This window comes from Schistocerca cancellata, chromosome 6 (genome assembly GCF_023864275.1).
Source record: "Schistocerca cancellata isolate TAMUIC-IGC-003103 chromosome 6, iqSchCanc2.1, whole genome shotgun sequence".
Lineage (NCBI taxonomy): Eukaryota > Metazoa > Arthropoda > Insecta > Orthoptera > Acrididae > Schistocerca > Schistocerca cancellata.
In genome coordinates this window covers 70,830,106-70,851,698 of record NC_064631.1, presented here as the reverse complement: position 1 = coordinate 70,851,698, position 21,593 = coordinate 70,830,106, and the positions used below count along the sequence as shown (strand labels likewise).

General features: G+C 44.0%; 1 protein-coding gene across 1 annotated transcript in view; it reads left to right on the top strand.

Annotated features, from left to right (window-relative positions):
- Positions 1-21,169, top strand: part of LOC126191090 (UDP-glucosyltransferase 2-like) — a 110,606-nt gene extending 89,437 nt beyond the window's left edge. Inside the window, exons 6-7 of the mRNA XM_049931817.1 lie at positions 7,875-8,094; positions 20,559-21,169. Coding sequence (XP_049787774.1) covers positions 7,875-8,094; positions 20,559-20,859 — 521 coding nt within the window. The 3' untranslated portion in view covers positions 20,860-21,169. The remainder of the gene's footprint in view (positions 1-7,874; positions 8,095-20,558) is intronic.
- Positions 21,170-21,593: the final 424 nt, after the last annotated feature.

Below are 21,593 nucleotides of genomic sequence, written 5' to 3'. Positions count from 1 at the left end.
TCCGGTATTCCCACAGTCCATGTTTCACTACCATACCATGCTGTACTCCAGACGTACATCCTCAGAAATTTCTTCCTCAAATTAAGGCCGGTATTTGATATTAGTAGACTTCTCTTGGCCAGAAATGCCTTTTTTGCCATAGCGAGTCTGCTTTTGATGTCCTCCTTGCTCCGTCCGTCATTGGTTATTTTACTGCCTAGGTAGCAGAATTCCTTAACTTCATTGACCTCGTGATCATCAAACCTGATGTTTTCTCGCTGTTCTCATTTCTACGACTTCTCATTACCTTCGTCTTTCTCCGATTTACTCTCAAACCATACTGTGTACTCATTAGACTGTTCATTCCGTTCAGCAGAGCATTTAATTCTTCTTCACTTTCACTCAGGATAGCAATGTCATCAGCGAATCGTATCATTGATATCCTTTCACCCTGCATTTTAATTCCACTCCTGAACCTTTCTTTTATTTCCATCATTGCTTCCTCGATGTACAGGTTGAAGAGTAGGGGCGAAAGGCTACAGCCTTGTCTTACACCCTTCTTAATACGAGCACTTCGTTCTTGATTGTCCACTCTTATTATTCCCTCTTGGTTGTTGTACATATTGTATATGACCCGTCTCTCCCTGTAGCTTACCCCTACCTTTTTCAGAATCTCGAACAGCTTGCACCATTTTATATTGTCGACCGCTTTTTCCAGGTCGACAAATCCTACGAAAGTGTCTTGATTTTTCTTTAGCCTTGGTTCCATTATTAGCCGTAACGTCAGAATTGCCTCTCTCGTCCCTTTACTTTTCCTAAAGCCAAACTGATCGTCACCTAGCGCATTCTTAATTTTCTTTTCCATTCTTCTGTATATTATTCTTGTAAGCAGCTTCGATGCATGAGCTATTAAGCTGATTATGCGATAATTCTCGCACTTGTCAGCTCTTGCCGTCTTCGGAATTGTGTGGATGATGCTTTTCCGAAAGTCAGATGGTATATCGCCAGACTCATATATTCTACACACCAACGTGAATAGTCGTTTTGTTGCCACTTCCCCCAATGATTTTAGAAATTCTGATGGAATGTTATCTATCCCTTCTGCCTTATTTCACCGTAAGTCCTCCAAAGCTCTTTTAAATTCCGATTCTAATACTGGATCCCCTATCTCTTCTAAATCGACTCCTGTTTCTTCTTCTATCACATCAGACAAATCTTCACCCCCATAGAGGGAATACATTCAATGTATTCTTTCCACCTATCTGCTCTCTCCTCTGCATTTAACAGTGGAATTCCCGTTGCACTCTTAATGTTACCACCGTTGTTTTTAATGTCACCAAAGGTTGTTTTGACTTTCCTGTATGCTGAGTCTGTCCTTCCGACAATCATATCTTTTTCGATGTCTTCACATTTTTCCTGCAGCCATTTCGTCTTAGCTTCCCTGCACTTCCTATTTATTTCATTCCTCAGCGACTTGCATTTCTGTATTCCTGATTTTCCCGGAACATGTTTGTACTTCCTCCTTTCATCAATCAACTGAAGTATTTCTTCTGTTACCCATGGTTTCTTCGCAGCTACCTTCTTTGTACCTATGTTTTCCTTCCCAACTTCTGTGATGGCCCTTTTCAGAGATGTCCATTCCTCTTCAACTGTACTGCCTACTGCGCTATTCCTTATTGCTGTATCTATAGCGTTAGAGAACTTCAAGCGTATCTCGTCATTCCTTAGTACTTCCGTATCCCACTTCTTTGCGTATTGATTCTTCCTGACTAATGTCTTGAACTTCAGCCTACTCCTCATCACTACTATATTGTGATCTGAGTCCATATCTGCTCCTGTGTACGCCTTACAATCCAGTATCTGATTTCGGAATCTCTGTCTGACCATGATGTAATCTAATTGAAATCTTCCCGTATCTCCCGGCCTTTTCCAAGTATACCTCCTCCTCTTGTGATTCTTGTACAGGGTGTTCGCTATTGCTAGCTGAAACTTGTACGGGTAGCATTGTAAAATAGACCGCAAAACGTCCGTAGTGTTGTCCATGGGATAGGCAGTTCTGGTGACGCTCCACGAGCACTGGTACTGCACGGGGAAGGTGCTGTACGGTCAGGTACAGCAAGAGCAACCTCATTACTAACTTCTACCGTGATAGGACGCCTTCTTCTTCCAGGTGACACATCAATCTCACCCTTGTCTCCGAATTTTATTATCATCCTCTTTAAACCATTTAATGACATAGGGGCTTTCCTGAGACGTTTCTGTCGGAGTACTCTCTCGATGAAGCACTGCTAATTGCTGCCGTTCACAAAAACATTTTTACTAACGGTGCAGGGTCTGTCTTTTCGATACCCAAACTTTTTACTCACTTTATGGCTTGTCAAATGACAACGGGGATGTCTTACTGACATACAAACTGTGTACAGCGCCAGCCCTGCACACACTTGGAAGTAAATTGTATTCAAGAATAAATCGGTTCAGCATTAAAGCAGTAACACACCTATCAAGTTTCGCTGCCATGCTATAGCTACAGCCAACGCTGGACCTCTCTGTGGTAGTTGCACTTTAATTATAAGGACCCAACATGTCATGGATTGGAGCCATCACAAAAATTTTTCGACACAAGCGCTTTGCAGCTCTACTATTACGGACAGTACCGTGAAGCAGCAGATTTAAAAGATATCCGCTACGTAAACTCATTTTACGCTGCTGACAGAAGTCGCAACACTGAATCATACTTGTCGAGAGATGAAGATGTCTGCAGCCGTGCATTGCACTGCTCTGACAGTGCTATAACGAAGTGATTTCGAGAAAAAATAAGGCAGAATGTAGCACTTTTCTGTAGAAAACACAGTGGTGATTTAACTAACAATATGAACTGAAGCCGTGTCTTTTTGACGTAAGGAGCAAACGTGATACAGCATTAAGTGAAATATGAGGTACAACAAAAGACTGTAGACAGCAGTGAACAGGAGAGGAAATTAAAAACGAAATATAAGCTCTGTGTTCACATCACTGCCGAGAAAGACATGTCGTTCAGGCCTCGAAGAGGTGTGGTGCTGAACGAATTTTGTTTACGTGCTGAAAGTGTAGTTTAATGACAGATCTCGTTTCACCAATGGTATGGAATCATAATAGTCGCTGATAACTTATCCGAAAAAGTAATTCTTTTTCTCATCACGTTATCCTCCTCCGCTAACTTCTATTGCACACCATCCAGTAGGAGCCTATAATTATCCTCGCTCTTCCACAATTAACTTCGGAATGAGTGTGTACTCTCTTCTGAAAGAATATATCTCCGAATAAATGTCGAAAGTCCTGTCTCTTCCCGTCCGCTCATCCACTTTTAAAGCATAATTAAAGTTTTATTTGCGTATTTTCCATTGCCACAGCATGTAATGCATTGGACACAGAGCAAGCGAGAACTGTTAATCTCCGTATATCACTCCATACCGTGACTGGTTACTCTGTGTATCGCTAGGAGGACCTACTGTCGCGCGCTTTGTTCCGAGTCTAAACACATGGGACTTTCCCCGTTCGCTTTAGTGTGCGCGTTCTTGTACGCTGTAAGGAATGTATTCAGTGTAGCTTTCCACTACCATACAACTGAAACACATCGGTCCTTGAAGTCATCCCCTCCTGACAAAGAAGATGATGAATATCTTTCAGTTTTAACACAAATACATGCCCGCAAAATATCAGTTTCGAGCCAACTATCGGGGAATGGCAGGTACACCGCACGCTTTCGATTCGTTTGAGTGGGTCAGCCGGGGAGAGCAGGAAAAAAGTTTAATTCTAAAGATTTCATTGTTTTAACTCATAAGAACAAATATTTGAGTTGTTATAGTAAATGAAAATATATGAAAATAATTTTGAGAAGCCCATTGTGAAGAATCATGAGTTATGAACTGTTTGAAGATCGCATAATGATATGAGCATGGCAGCCATTAGAAGGACATGGAAAACCTAATTTCTTAGACGACAGCGTGCAAACGTTGGGTATCAGAAGTAGTTTCGAACAATTACAGGGAAGTAACCAAATAGCTGAAATGTTCTTAATGTGAACTACATGAAAGAAACTGACTTTTGGAGCTAAGTAGGATGAGTGACTTTCGACAGAATGTGACTGATGATTTCCCTATAAGTATCCTGTCCAATTTACAGGCTGGCTTATGCACACACTTCATTTGAAAAGCCATCTTGGGATATCTGATGTACCAAACCCCTTTTACTCGTCAAAGTCCCGCAAACTTGAGTGCACATTAATATTCAAAAATAGGGGCGGTTACAAGCTATAACTGTGTGACTCATCCAACAATGGTTTGTGGTTACCACGTTGGAGGGTAAAGCGTAAGGGGTTAAGAAATATAGCGCATTCTACAGTTTCCCCAGACGGATTACTTGACCGAACAGTCCACGGATATATTGCCAGTTCATAGATTTCAGCGGGCACAATTTTTCGGATTCAGACTGGTCGCTGTCGTCAGATGCGCTGACGAACTGAGCACTTGGCCGACTTACAGTGGTTGAACAGCAAAATGGAACCGCCAAAAGCATAACACATTACCATGTCCAATATCATGACCCCCCGCAATAGCGCACACACACAAGGCGTGGACAAACGTCGAAACACTAGGAATACAACACATTACCGTGCCTAGTACGGTGTAAGAAAACTGTTGGAGTTCAAAACAGCTTCCAGTATTCTAGGAGTGGACAATCTTACACCATTCTTCCTGTAACATTGTGGCAAGTTCATCTAACGATGATAGAGATGGATAGTGATTACATACCCTTCTCTCCAAAGCACACCACGAAGGGTCAGTAATATTGAGACCTGGTGACTGTGGTGATGCGAAAATTCATCCTCGTGCTCACAAAATCAGTCCTGCACGATGTGAGGTGCGTAGACAGGGGCACCGTCGTCTTGGAATACAGCGTCATCACTGAGGAACAAACGTTGAATTATGGGATGGAAATGCTCGGCCAAAATGGTCACATAGGCTGGGGTAATAGTGCCACTTTACAGAGCAACCAAGGGGCCCGTGGAACACCACAATCCGGCAGCCCAAATTATCATCAAACCCCAGCTGTGTTTCACACTTGCGTCCTAAACTGACCAGAAGTGTGAAACAAGACACATCCGAACAAATAACTTTGTTCCAATTGTGGTGTCACCGCCAGACACCACACTTGCTAGGTGGTAGCTTTAAATCGGCCGCGGTCCATTAGTACATGTCGGACCCGCGTGTCGCCACTGTCAGTGATCGCAGACCGAGCGCCACCACACGGCAGGTCTAGAGAGACTGACTAGCACTCGCCCCAGTTGTACGGACGACTTTGCTAGCGACTACACTGACGAAGCCTTTCTCTCATTTGGCGAGATATAGTTAGAATAGCCTTCAGCTAAGTCCATGGCTACGACCTAGCAAGGCGCCATTAACCACTTCTAGAGCGAGTCTCACTTGTATAATCAAGAATGCAGTATACAAATGATGAATTAAAGTTAAGTATTCCAGAAGCTACGTACTTTTCTTTATAGCATTCATTAAGTATCCTGTTTCAGACCTAACGCCAGCCGGCGTGCGTAAACGCGTGCCTTTCGGTTACCCGTCACCGTGGACTGGCTGTCTTGTCAGTCCACTACACCATTGCTCCACAGACCGGGTTTTATGGCATCGGTACCACGCTTTCACGTACGGCCATTTCCATCACTGACGAGCGGTTTTGGAATTCAAATTCACCCTGCAGTTCCCGGATTATGGAGCTTCCTTCGTGTTGTTTTGGCGCTGACAGTGTTCGTGAATGCGATATTCACTTCTGCGAAGACGTTAGCAGCTGTTGCCTCTTATTTTTCGTCACAGTCCTCTTCAATGACCGTCCATCGATATTACTTGAAAGACACTCTTATAAGCGTTGGCACTGTGACTTAGCCTATGTTTTCCGCTTTGCCTGTATGCGGTATAAATCTTCGGTGCCTCTTGAAACACCAAACACGTCGGATCCCTTGGTTACGGGAGCACCCACCGTACGAACACCAGGAAGTTGCCCACACTCGAATTCACTTATCTCTGACACGATGCTCTCACAATTACGGAGAACACTGTTCTGGCCACGACTGATTCTCGCAACGTATTGAGGACATTGCAGAGGTACCATCTATGGTGAAATACAACAGCGGAACCTGCAGGCTTGGCTAGTACCTGTATTTATGTTCAAGCATGCACTTCTCGCGCTGTTTCCGCATTTTTGTCCAACCCCTGTACATGTTGTACACATATTTTTATATGTGGTACCTTAATGTGCACACGCATCGGTGTGTTGGTCGTTTTTTTCTGTGCCTCGAACAGTCTTCCGACAAACACGCCACAATCTTTAGGCCCTATTTTTTTTTTCTGCATGGCCTTAACTGCACCACTAAGTCGACTATGCCTGTCAGTGCAGACTGACCGTTTTGTCCACACGTTCGCACTTCAACACCTGACTTGCTCCCCAGAGGAAAATTAGCTTTAATGGCTCGCTCTTGTCACGTGTAATTGGAGGTACTGACCAACATAAACGCTTACGAGTTGTAATACGAGGTGTGTTTTTTAAGTAAGTACCGTTTTGAAATTTAAAAAAAGACGTGCTAAGATATCTCAATAATTTTATTTTTACATGAAAGCACATCTACGCACTGACGCCATTACAGTTTGATTCTTCCTTGTTTTTGTGTACTGATTGTTTAAGGTCCCTCCGATAACCGTGAGTCCCTCCGACTGTGAAGTACGGGCTGTTATAAGATTTCTTAGTGCTAAAGGCCTAAAAGCGATCGATATTCATCGTGAGATATGTGCAGTTTACGGAGAAAACATTATGAGTGATGGAATGGTAAGAAAGTGGGTGAGAGCATTTAAAGATGGCCGCACAAATGTGCATGATGAACAACGGAGTGAGCGACCTACGGTCGTTAATAAAAGTTTGGTGCAGAAACTTGACAATAAGGTGAGAGAAAACAGACGCTTTACGATTTCCTCCTTGCGGGATGACTTTCCTAATGTTTCGCGTAGTATTTTGTATGGAATTGTAACCAAGCACTTGAATTACCGAAAATTTTGCATACCTTTGGTACCGAAAATGTTGACGGATGTGCACAAAACCAAACGTTTAGACAGTGCAATGACTTTCATTGAGCGGTGCCACAACGACGGTGATGATTTCTTAAGCCAGACCGTTACGGGCGATGAAACATGGGTGGCCTACGTCACACCAGAATCAAAGCAACAGTCCATGGAAGTTGAGCAAGGGCATCGTTTTGCTGCAAGACAATGCCCGTCCGCATGTGGCGAATCAGACCAAAGATCTCATCACATCTTTTCGATGGGTAACTCTAGATCATCGTCCGTACAGCCCCGATCTTGGGCCCAGTGGCTACCATCCGTTCCAGCACTTGAAGAAACCTCTGGGCGGTCAGCGTCTTCAAGACGATGACGAAGTCAAAACAGTGGTGATGCAGTGGTTAACAAGTCAGGCGGCAGACTTCTATGAGGAGTGTATTCAAAAACTGGTACAACGTTACGACAAGTGCCTCAATATTGACGAAAATTATGTAGAAAAGTAGATTAAGGTACAGACTTTCATGTAAAAATAAAATTATTGAGATATCTTAGCACGTCTTTTTTTTAAATTTCAAAACGGTACTTACTTAGAACACACGCCTCGTAGCTATTATTATCAGTCTGTAAATGACGTAAATGCTCACGTAATGTTGTTCGGTACACCGTACTCAGTCACCAGTAGGAATATCTGCATTTAAACTCGATATACCCTGTATCCTCCCACTGGCTGACGTGGCAGTACACTCACGGATTTCGACCAGGAAATAAAGTGAGTGTCCTCAATCCGTTTTTGTTGCGCAGATCATCCAAACGTGCGGCTGTTCATAACGCACTCTGGCCTGATGGGGACCCAAGAGGCGCTGTGGGCAGGCGTGCCCATGCTGTGCATGCCCATGTTTGGCGACCAGTTCCTCAACGCCCTCAAGGTGGAGTCCCTGGGAGCCGGCATCAAGCTCGAGTACAAGGACATCACGAACCAGTCGCTGACCAGCGCCATGGACGCCCTCCTCAACGATCCGAGGTGAGGAGGATACAGGCTGCAACCTATTGTCCAGAGTGTTTTAAAACGGTAATGCATTTTTTCGTGAATAACTATTACCTCGCCATGGATATTTGGACTAAAATTTCGTTTTCTATTATATCCTTCGTTACTGCACAGTTTTGGTTGTGTATCCATTTCCAGGTGTATGCTGCAACCCATGGAACGTATCTTTCTGGTTACAGTCAAAAATATAGGTTAGTCATAGATTTCAAAAATGCGACGGCCTGGCGATGTACGACTGTACCGTAGCGCGGACTGCATAATAAGAGGATATTTTAATCCCAGTCACGACAGCTAGTACGGAAAATTATTGTCGAACACAAAATATTGTCTGTTGACCACGCTGCAAACAAAGCACAGCGTCATTCGTAAGCACCTACGGAGGTGCAAAGGCGATGTTCGGAAAAGTGCAGGACATAGAGAGAATGACTTATAGCAGTATTGAATTTTTTTTTTGTGGTTTCAGGGCGCAAAACTTCTATGGTCATTAGCGCCCAGCCCGTGACTTAAGACAGTAAAAAACCGAAATTGAAAACCAGCAGCAATGGGAACAATGTCAGAAAATTGGAGAAACTAAAAATAGAAGAATGCTTAAAAATCCACTACAGAAAGGGGGTGGTTGTCCCCAAAAAAAAGCTTCAAATGACTGACGTCATTTCACTGTCACTAATAAACTGGAGAACGCGGTCGGCTGAGCGCGTGTCATCTGCTAAAATCGACGATAGATCAGGCGATAGCTGTAGACGGGAGCGTAACGGATTAAAATAGGGGCATTCAATTAAAAGGTGTCTTACCGTCCACAGCTGAGAGCAGTGGGGACAGAGTGGGGGAGGATCGCCGCTTAAAAGATGTCGATGGCTAAAACGACAGTGCCCTATCCGGAGTCTAGCTAAAATTACCTCCTCCCGACGACGCGTTCGGGAGGAAGAGGTCCAAGCGCAAGGAAGGGCTTTCACTTCCCGCAATTTATTACGGGGAAGTGCCGACCAATGCGCATGCCATAAATGAGCAACTTGGCGACATAAACCGCTCCGTAGATCGTTGAAGGGAAGCGACTGAATAGCTGGCCGAGGAAGAGAGACTGCAGCCTTGGCCGCTATATCGGCCGCCTCATTCCCACAGATACCAGCGTGTCCCGGGAGCCAGAGGAACGCCACCGAGACGCCCCCCCCCCCCAGGTGGAGCAAGCGCAGACAGTCCTGAATCCGGTGGACCAGAGGGTGCACAGGGTAAAGAGCTTGGAGACTGAGGAGAGAGCTGAGAGAATCTGACCAGATAACGTACTGAATCCGCGGATGGCGGCGGATGTAGTGGACAGCCTGGAGAACAGAGTAAAGCTCCGCAGTATAAACCGAACACTGGTCGGGAAGCCGAAAGCGATTTGGGGTGTCGCCAACAATATAGGCACTCCCTACACCTAACGATGTTTTCGAGCCGTCGGTGTAAATAAATGTGGCGTCCGTCATTTGTGCACATAGAGCAGCAAATGCCCGACGATAAACAAGTGTAGGGGTAACATCCTTAGGAAATTGACAAAGGTCACGGAGCAGGCAGATCCGGGGACGGAGCCAAGGCGGTGCTGTACCCCAAGTTGTCAAGAAGGTTTTAGGAAAGCGGAAGGAAAGAGAATGGAGCAGTTGACGGAAGCGGACTCCCGGGGGTAGTAGGGAGGAGGAGCGGCCTGCATACCCTACATCAAAGGAGGCGTCGAAAAAAAGGTCATGGGCTGGATTAGCAGGCATGGAAGACAGATGGCTAGCATAACGACTCAGGAGGACTGCTCGCCGATTGGACAGCGGAGGTTCAGCAGTCTCAGCATAAAGGCTTTCCACAGGGCTAGTGTAAAAAGCTCCAGACACTAAACGTAATCCACGGTGGTGGATAGAGTCGAGACGCCGAAGAATAGACGGCCGAGCAGAGGAGTAGACTATGCTTCCATAATCCAATTTCGAGCGCACTAAGGCGCGATAGAGGCGGAGAAGGACCACTCGGTCCGCTCCCCAGGAGGTACCATTCAGGACACGGAGGGTGTTAAGCGATCGCAGACAGCGAGCCGAAAGATAGGAAACGTGGGAGGACCAGCATAGTTTTCTGTCAAACATAAGACCCAAGAATTTAGCGACGTCTGAAAACGGAAGGTTGACAGGACCTAGATGTAAGGAGGGTGGAAGAAACTCCTTACGTCGCCAAAAATTGACACAAACGGTCTTACTGGGTGAGAAACGGAAGCCAGTTTCGATGCTCCACGAGTGGAGGCGATCGAGACATCCTTGAAGACGTCGTTCAAGATGGCTGGTCCGTTGAGAGCTGTAGTAGATCGCAAAATCGTCCACAAAGAGGGAGCCCGAGACATCAGGAGGGAGACAATCCATAATTGGATTTATGGCGATGGCAAACAGTACAACACTCAGCACGGATCCCTGGGGTACCCCGTTTTCTTGGGAGAAAGTACGGGAGAGAGTAGTGTTCACCCGCACCCTAAAAGTGGCAGTATTGAATTGTAACATGTGCGTGCCATAGCTGCAGAGCGCTCAACCAAGGGGCAATAACGTCATAACGTGTAGACAAAACATCCGCTAATTAAGATCTAATCGTATTGCTTGGTGCCTGCAGATAGGCAACCCTACGAACAGACATCCAAACCAGTCTGCTGTCACGCCTTCCCACACAGTTCCTTTCAACAACTTCAATTAACTGTTCAAATGTGCTGCCGTCTGCCACGACACAACTGGTATTCAGATTAAGCACCTGCAAAATGAGATAAAAACTTGGGATCACGCTCTGTGCACTGACATGTGTCTGTTTTCTGCATGTCTCGTACTTTCCACGCAGCATTCTTCTGAAACCAATCCCAGAAATACTTACGAATAACTATGTGCGTACAATCACCTTTCTGTATCGTAAAACAGCCACGAGTTTCCAAAGCTGTCATTATTTGACAAAAACAGCGATAAGAAAGCTGTTCACATCAACACAGAGCTGCCCAGTAGCAGTCTAAGATTAGTAATCTGTTAGCGTCGCGAGCCGTATAGAACGCTGTTTAATTTTTGCGTTTACTTTATTTTCCTCTACATGAAAAAAAGCTGAAATTTTCAAACTACTTTGTTTCTCGCGCATCCTGACTGACTATGGTACTAGTAATTCGAGATGATGATAAATATTGTTTTGTGGTATATCAGCAAAACAGTGATCCTTATATTTCTCATGCATATAGTTACTACTGTTGCCTATCAACAACTTGTTTCTCCTACGAACTTCTACACTATATCTACGTTTCTAGCCATCTCCTTGTAAGACGTACTTCGTAAACTAAGATCGTAAATTAACGCTTATCGTTGTTTATTGAAGGGCAACATTATCTACAAGTCAGACAGTTCGTACACAATTTGTACAGAAACAATGTTGTAATTCAAACTGTAGAACCTAGACTGAAAAATTAGTTGCTTATCGTTTTACCACAATTGTACGGAAGGGCACACATACTTTTCTCCTTTTCCGACAGAGAGTGGTTAGTGACATTCACCAAAGCTTCGGAGATTTCGTTCGACATTGTCATAATATAATGAACCCCATTGTTGTTAGATTCCGTCAGCATCGAGGTGTGTTCGCAGTGATCGAAGGTTTAATGATGTTATGCATTTATGTACAACTAGAAGGAAATACTTTTTAATTTGCTTGTAGTCTGTCGTCACTTAGTAGCATAATATTACCTCATTACGTAAATTTTTTAAAAATATTTTATGAAAGCTTTGCACGGTCGATTTAGTTTTGTTAACAGCATGGAATATTGATTCTGATGTACCAGCCGTGCCCAGCGGTCCCTTGTTCTTAACAGTTGTCAGCATGTTCACGAGTTCTTCTTCGCCAAACCAGACCCCATGCTGACATTGTTCCCGTGTTTGCCCTCTCGGTCTGCTGCAGTATAGTCAGAAGGAAACAGTAAGCTGAGTAGCGCTTCTAAACAGCATCCCATACGAGCAAACCAGTTGCCTCTTTACCTATGATTACTCTTACTTTAGGTATCTGGGCTATGCACGGGTCTGTTTAAGAATATCTCGATGTGGGTCTGTTTAAGAATAGCTCGATGTAGTCAAAGGGTCGAGCCGCGCACGTTGTCCTTCATGCCCCGCAGTTGGTTCGCTGTAAATAATAACCTGTAGTAGTGAATTTAAGGAGGTGGGAATTTAAGCAGATGGGACCTGGATAAACTGAAAGAACCAGAGGTTGTAGAGAGTTTCAGGGAGAGCATAAGGGAACAATTCACAGGAATGAGGGAAAGAAATACAGTAGAAGAAGAATGGGTAGCTTTGAGGGATGAAGTAGTGAAGGCAGCAGAGGATCAAGTAGGTAAAAAGAAGAGGGCTAGTAGAAATCCTTGGGTAACAGAAGAAATATTGAATTTAATTGATGAAAGGAGAAAATATAAAAATGCAGTAAGTGAAGCAGGCAAAAAGGAATACAAACGTCTCAAAAATGAGATCGACAGGAAGTGCAAAATGGCTAAGCAGGCATGGCTAGAGGACAAATGTAAGGATGTGGAGGCTTATCTCACTAGGGGTAAGATAGATACTGCCTACAGGAAAATTAAAGAGACCTTTGGAGATAAGAGAACAACTTGTATGAACATCAAGAGCTCAGATGGAAACCCAGTTCTAAGCAAAGAAGGGAAAGCAGAAAGGTGGAAGGAGTATATAGAGGGTCTATACAGGGGCGATGTACTTGAGGACAATATTATGGAAATGGAAGAGGATGTAGATGAAGATGAAATGGGAGATACGATACTGCGAGAAGAGTTTGACAGAGCACTGAAAGACCTGAGTCGAAACAAGGCCCCCGGAGTAGACAACATTCCATTGGAACTACTGACGGCCTTGGGAGAGCCAGTCCTGACAAAACTCTACCATCTGGTAAGCAAGATGTATGAAACAGGCGAAATACCCTCAGACTTCGAAAGAATATAATAATTCCAATCCCAAAGAAAGCAGGTGTTGACAGATGTGAAAATTGCCGAACAATCAGTTTAATAAGCCACAGCTGCAAAATACTAACACGAATTCTTTACAGACGAATGGAAAAACTAGTAGAAGCCGACCTCGGGGAGGATCAGTTTGGATTCCGTAGAAATACTGGAACACGTGAGGCAATACTGACCTTAAGACTTCTCTTAGAAGAAAGATTAAGGAAAGGCAAACCTACGTTCCTAGCATTTGTAGACTTAGAGAAAGCTTTTGACAATGTTAACTGGAATACTCTCTTTCAAATTCTAAAGGTGGCAGGGGTAAAATACAGGGAGCGAAAGGCTATTTACAATTTGTATAGCAACCAGATGGCAGTTATAAGAGTCGAGGGGCACGAAAGAGAAGCAGTGGTTGGGAAGGGAGTAAGACAGGGTCGTAGCCTCTCCCCAATGCTATTCAATCTGTATATTGAGCAAGCAGTAAAGGAAACAAAAGAAAAATTCGGAGTAGGTATTAAAATCCATGGAGAAGAAATAAAAACGTTGAGGTTCGCCGATGATATTGTAATTCTGTCAGAGACAGCAAAGGACTTGGAAGAGCAGTTGAACGGAATGGATACTGTCTTGAAGGGAGGATATAAGATGAACATCAACAAAAGCAAAACGAGGATAATGGAATGTAGTCGAATTAAGTCGGGTGATGCTGAGGGAATTAGATTAGGAAATGAGACACTTAAAGTAGTAAAGGAGTTTTGCTATTTGGGGAGCAAAATAACTGATGATGGTCGAAGTAGAGAGGATATAAAATGTAGACTGGCAATGGCAAGGAAAGCGTTTCTGAAGAAGAGAAATTTGTTAACATCGAGTATAGATTTAAGTGTCAGGAAGCCATTTCTGAAAGTATTTGTATGGAGTGTAGCCATGTATGGAAGTGAAACATGGACAATAAATAGTTTGGACAAGAAGAGAATAGAAGCTTTCGAAATGTGGTGCTACAGAAGAATGCTGAAGATTAGAGGGGTAGATCACATAACTAATGAGGAAGTATTGAATAGGATTGGGGAGAAGAGAAGTTTGTGGCACAACTTGACCAGAAGAAGGGATCGGTTGGTAGGACATGTTCTGAGGCATCAAGGGATCACCAATTTAGTATTGGAGGGCAGCGTGGAGGGTAAAAATCGTAGGGGGAGACCAAGAGATGAATACACTAAGCAGATTCAGAAAGATGTAGGTTGCAGTAGGTACTGGGAGATGAAGAAGCTTACACAGGATAGAGTAGCATGGAGAGCTGCATCAAACCAGTCTCAGGACTGAAGACCACAACAACAACAGTAGTGATCCTGCAGTCAAATAGTCTATGCATCGACTAGAATTGCGAGTTAATAAAATACACGGAAATACAAAGTTAGTTATGAATAATTTAATAACAACCGTTCTATTTTAACGTCTGTAACTAAGGTAGAGACGTAGAACTGTGTTGAATACTGTTTATTCCAGAAAGGACTTCTGAAATAAACTGGAAGTGATCCTACGATATTCAGTTAAAATACAGGGTTATTACAAATGATTGAAGCGATTTCACAGCTCTACAATAACTTTATTATTTGAGATAATTTCACAATGCTTTGAACACACATACAAAAACTCAAAGTTTTTTTAGGCATTCACAAATGTTCGATATGTGCCCCTTTAGTGATTCGGCAGACATCAAGCCGATAATCAAGTTCCTCCCACACTCGGCGCAGCACGTCCCCATCAATGAGTTCGAAAGCATCGTTGATGGGAGCTCGCAGTTCTGGCACGTTTCTTGGTAGAGGAGGTTTAAACACTGAATCTTTCACGTAACCCCACAGAAAGAAATCGCATGGGGTTAAGTTGGGAGAGCGTGGAGGCCATGACATGAATTGCTGATCATGATCTCCACCACGACCGATCCATCAGTTTTACAATCTCCTGTTTAGGAAATGCCGAACATCATGATGGAAGTGCGGTGGAGCACCATCCTGTTGAAAGATGAAGTTGGCGCTGTCGGTCTCCAGTTGTGGCATGAGCCAATTTTCCAGCATATCCAGATACACGTGTCCTGTAACGTTTTTTTCGCAGAAGAAAAAGGGGCCGTAAACTTTAAACCGTGAGATTGCACAAAACACGTTAACTTTTGGTGAATTGCGAATTTGCTACACGAATGCGTGAGGATTCTCTACCGCCCAGATTCGCACATTGTGTCTGTCCACTTTACCATTAAGAAAAAATGTTGCTTCATCACTGAAAACAAGTTTCGCACTGAACGCATCCTCTTCCATGAGCTGTGGCAACCTCGCCGAAAATTCAAAGCATTTGACTTTGTCATCGGATGTCAGGGCTTGTAGCAATTGTTAACGGTAAGGCTTCTGCTTAGCCTTTTCCGTAAGATTTTCCAAACCGTCGGCTGTGGTACGTTTAGCTCCCTGCTTGCTTTATTCGTCGACTTCCACGGGCTACGCGTGAAACTTGCCCGCACGCGTTCAACCGTTTCTTCGCTCACTGGAGGCCAACCCGTTGATTTCCCCTTACAGAGGCATCCAGAAGCTTTAAACTGCGCATACCATCGCCGAATGGAGTTAGCAGTTGGTGGATCTTTGTTGAACTTCGTCCTGAAGTGTCGTTGCACTGTTATGACTGACTGATGTGAGTGCATTTCAAGCACGACATATGCTTTTTCGGCTCTTGTCGCCATTTTGTCTCACTGCGCTCTCTAGCGCTCTGGCGGCAGAAACCTGAAGTGCAGCTTCAGCCGAACAAAACTTTATGAGTTTTTCTACGTATCTGTAGTGTGTCGTGACCATATGTCAATGAATGGAGCTACAGTGAATTTATGAAATCGCTTCAATCATTTGTAATAGCCCTGTACAGACAGAAAATACCGTTATCAAATGCAGTAAAGTTACATTGGGAGCGTTACGAGAATGGTAGCGAAATTCCCAAACTAAATAGTCATCAAAGATACGCGGAAACTAAGTTCATTTCGTGGTTTCATTTCGTGGTCACCATATACGAAATATTCACCAGCTCAAATCAGTTCAGAGTTCAACATGAGGATTAACCGAATTAACACATGAGATGATGAGTAGAAACTTACACCCTGTCTATCTTCAATTCCACATACAAGCAAAAATATGAATCCTGCTCTAGAACAGATATAGACATCTCAGAATATAAATCCCTTGAGAAACTGAAGTACGGTAGGGGCCCGTTCACTGCGAACTCTATCAGAAACCAAACGATACCACAGGCAGGTCTGCCCTCTTCCAGACCGAACATCGTCTCCAGAGTCGCTCCCTTGAGCACTTCATTCGAAATTCGCAGTTTCCACTTAACTTCCATCTGCTGTTCCATTGGCTGAAGGCAGTATAACCGAAAATACATCGTTCTTAAATTCTAAATATTTCATTTGACTTGACTCGACCACTCCACTAATATATTACAACAATATTTAAATGAAGATATGTTATAAACATTCGATCATACTCAGGTAATTCACAATAAACATAAATAAATGTTTGCCTATAAATAAATGGGCTACTATTCTCGCGCAAGTGCACTCCCGATAAATGACAACAGATTGCCATTAAAAATTGCTTGAACAATTATTAGGCCTGCTTGTCAGAAGCGCCTTTTGGCACTTTTCTCAAAGGTGGTGTCAGTTAGTATATGCGACCGACCACGCCGTAAATTACCATGCTTGTGTATCATCGCTTGTTATGAATATATAAAATTACTGGCAAAATGGTAAACTCTTCGTTGAATATGTACAGCACCAGTATTACAAAACCTGAGGTATTCATGCTGTGTTCAGTGACTATGTAACTGAGGAGGTTGCGATGTTCTGAGGGACATTAGCATAATGCAAAGATATAAAAACGTAATAAATCAAGAAATAAAACAGCTAAAGATACGTATCTTGCAGAGATCATACCTGTAGCGTAATGCTATCACCTGAGATATCGTATGTTGAAACGTCATGGAGCATTTCAAAATTGTTAATTCAAAGGTTCATTGTGAAAATCTTTATTCGCCGTGAAATAGTAACTTCCGTAATTCTAAAGATACTGGAATACTGTTGGGCCACTGGATGCGCCTCTTTTTTCTGAGATCGCAAATGTATTCAAATTTGCTTTAATACTTACTGTGAATTACACTGAAGCGCCAAAGAAACTGGTACAGGCATGCGTATTCAAATACAGAGATATGTAAACGATCAGAAAACGGCGCTGCGGTCGGCAATGCCTATGTAAGACAACAAGTGTCTGGCGCAGTTGTTAGATCAGTTACTACTGCTACATGGCAGTTTATCCAGATCTAAGTGAGTTTGAACGTTGTATTATAATCGGCGCACCAGCGACGGGATAGAGAATCTCCGAGGTAGCGACGAACTGGAGATTTTCTCGTATCACTATTTCACAAGTGCACCGTGAATATCAGGTATCCGGTAAAACATCAAATCTCCGTCATCGCTGGGGCCGGAATAAGATTCTGGAAGAACGGGACCAACGACGACTGAACAGAATCGTACAACGTGACGGAAGTGCAACCGTTCCGCAGGTTTCAATTCTGGGCCGTCAACAAGTGTCAGCATGCGAACCATTCAACGAAACATCATCGATATGAGCTTCGGAGCAGAAGGCCCACTCGGGTACGCTTGATGACTGCACGACACAAAGCCTTACGCCTCGCATGGGACCGTCAACACCGAAATTGGACTGTTGATGACTGGAAACAAGTTGCCTCGTGTGAAGAGTCTCGTTTCAAATCGTATCGAGCGGATGGACGTCTACGGGTATGGATAAAACCTCAAGAATCTATGGACCCTGTTTGTCAGCAAGGGAATGCTCAAGTTGGTGGAGACTGCAATGCTGTAGGGTGTGTGCAGTTGGAGTGGTGACATGGGACCCGCGCTACGTCTGGATACGACTCTGACAGGTGGCACGTACGCAAGCATCCTGCCTAGTCACCTGCTTCCATTCATGTCCATTGTGCATTACGACGGACTAGGGCAATTCTAACAGGACAATGCGACACCCCACACGTCCAGAGTGGCTCCAGGAACATTCTTCTGAGTTTAAATTCTACTGACCACGAAACTCCCCAGACATGAACATTATTGAGTATATCTGGCATGTCTTGCAACGAGCTGTTCAGAAGAGATCTCAACCCCCATCGTACTGATACGGATTTATGGGCAGTCCTGCAGGATCCATGGTGTCAGTTCCCTCCAGTACTACTTGAGACATTAGTCGAGTCCATGCCACGTTGTGTTGCGGCACTTCTGCATGCTCGCGGAGGCGCTACACCAGGGGCGGTCAAACGTTGCACGCGGCTCATGAACGCACAGCGCTGCACGTGTGCTGCTCGCGTGCAGGCGTCGACCGGCGCTGTGGAGACAGCCGGCAGTTTGCGGCAGTGTAGTGCCAGGCTAAGCTGCGGACGTTGATGCGAAGCGAGCACTATGTAGTGAACGTTGTATTTCAAGAAACGGAGAAGTGGAGATTTGCTATTTTTTAAAAAGTAATGCGAGAATCATTTTTTCTTTGTGCAAAAACGTGAAAATTCGAACTGTTTAATATGTGGCAGTATTCTCGCTGGTCAACGGAAGTTTAGGATTGAAGGCCATTATAATAAATTTCACAAGGACGAGTACAATTTATTGTCGGATTCTGAGCGGATGGGGAATTGACTGAGCTTAAGAAGAGCGATCTGACGATACACAACAAGCGATCTGCGACCGCTATGGTCGCAGGTTCGAATCCTGCCTCGGGCATGGATGTGTGTGATGCTCTTAGGTTAGTTAGGTTTAAGTAGTTCTAAGTTCTAGGGGTCTTATGACCACAGCAGTGAAGTCCCATAGTGCTCAGAGCCATTTGAATTTGTCGTAGTTGCTGTTGCCACGAGAGATCTGCGACTTTCTCTCGTCATGTCTCTCATCTAACTGATTTAACATTTTATGGAGCACTGTTTTCAAGTTTTCAGGACGACAACAATAATAGCCCAGCGGTATGTGCAAGTTATAAGACTGCGCTTAATATAGCGAGAGCTGGAAAACCGTTTGCTGAATTAATAAGTCTCGGTTAAGAGCAAACATCAGTGATGAAAATTTACGTAACTGTTTGTGTTTGTCTGTATGTAGAAATTTTGTTCCAGATATTAAACGTATTGTAAACTCCACCTGTGATAATTAAATAAAACGTATCGTAGGTAATAGGTACTCTTTCAAACCATGATTTCTTTCAAGCACTCCTACTAACCTTATTCATTCACTCAATAAAGCAAGCTAGGAAACAAAACGCATTACAGAGGAAGGAGCGGACAGAAGGTATGGTGGGGATGGGAGATAAGCGGGTGGCCAGCCTGCCCCTGTGTGCACGCGGAACACCTGTTAACTGCACGCGTGCAAGTGCACCGCACATGTGCAGGATTCCTGCCCGCCCCTGCCCTACACGATATTAGGCAGGTGTACCAGTTTCCTTGCTCTTCAATGTAGTATAGGTTATGAAAGAGTTATATTTTATAAGAAGCCGTCTTTAAGTTTGTCTGGCAGTCCTTCATTTCTTGGAGCGTCTCTTGCATAAACGCCACGCGAGCAACAGCCGTCAAGGATCCCCCGTACTGCGATGTTCCGCATTTCCGCCCTGCTCGTCCCTGCCAAAAGCGTCACGTAGCCGAATTGGCCGCGGCGCGCCTCCAGCCGACTGGTGTTCAGCCGTGTCATGAATTCACCTTACCTTGTACCAGTTTTACGTGGCTGAATTCCTAGCTTACATATGAATGACGTTATAGACTACGGAGCAAACGAACCTTTAGACAGCGTAAAGGCCTATCGTCCTTAAATTATGATTTGTCATATGGACGACAACCGATTCCTGCAAAACACTGAATTACGCTGGAGAATACATTTATTGTCAAGCGACATCAAGCACAACTTTCGATTCTCCATTGCCTGATATTAGTACTCTTGGTTTTTTCTGACAGAGAGTGAATTTTGAACACGTAGTGCAAAGTAGTCGTAGTACAATAATTACGGTAAATGTGCATAGCTTGTTGGTGTACCGGAAATCAGTATCTCTGTGGATGTTAAAATGGCATCAAAGAGTACGTAGTCAGATGCATTAAAACGTCTGTTTCAATCCACTGACCACGAACAGTCACTGTTGACTACAAAAGCCATAATTGTATTGCGAAGAGATCTTGAGAAGCACATGCTCGTAATTCACATTACGTGAAACCTATGTGGTTCGACAAGTTTTCGCTACCTGTGCGAGTAAACATGTAGTTGTAATAGCTCTGGTCAAACGAATGCTTCTAAATACTAGAAAAATTCGGGATGGTGTGGAGGGGGGCGGATTTTTAAATACAGGTGTCATACTACCTCTTTGGAAAAAGACATTTATGAAATTTATACATAATACCAAGCATTCCTGAATGTTAGCAACAATGCAGCATTTGTCGACAGGTACGGCGAGCGCGCCAAACACCTGTCGCAGCTGTTCCGGGACCGCCCCCGGCCGCCGCTGGAGGAGGCGGTGTACTGGGTGGAGTACGTCATCAGGCACCGGGGGGCGCCGCATCTGAGGTCCGCCGCCATGGACCTGGCCTGGTACCAGTACCTGCTCATAGATGTCGCCGCCTTCGTGATAGCGGCTGCGTCGGCTGTTTCCGTCTTAACGTACTTGGTAGTACGCAGGATTTTGAGGCTCTTCAACATCAAAAAGAGCTCAAAGCACGCGAGGAAGATGGAAAAGAAGATGAAGTGAGTTCGCTGGGCTACGTTTCAAAGTTTCTAACGGCGTTGACAAAGTGATGTGCACTACACTGAGACACTCTGTCATTGCGGAAACAAGAGTTTTAACTTGTTGGTTTCCCTTAAATGAAGATTTCGTCAGCAGGAGTCACCATTATTTACATTGAATGTAACTGTGTAGCAACAGTGTAAGAATTAATTTCCTTTAGGTTTAATAAGCAGGCAGCTACGGTGTCAAACTGCTGTGGCCAGCACAGACACATGGATCATCGAAAAGGACCTCTGCTGCTTACTAGTGGAGTACGAGAGCACTTATGTCCGAGTTTTGCATCTTATTTCAATAATAAAATGTTTATGACGACCTCAGTACCATTATCTCTTCACAGTGAATCGATAAGACTTCCATTAAGTCCATCATTCCCATGAGTCCCCATAATTTTCCTGACGCATCGCAGTGGAACGATAGTATTTAACGAAACATGGAACAAACAGTGGGGGTTACGGATAGCGAGTTGTTTTTATTTTAGTTCCTACGAGTTTCAATTGTATATATCAACCTGACCTGGTGTCCAATATAACGACAGAAAAGGATGCCAAATATTTGTGGTGTGTGGTAAGTTATGTGGTTCACTAAGATGTGTCATTTCAGTTTCGGTCTTGAATTCTATCGTTATCTTCTACATATTCTTTCCACAGTGCTGCATCTGAAACATGGACTACGAATATTCTATATGCAGAGACATTTAG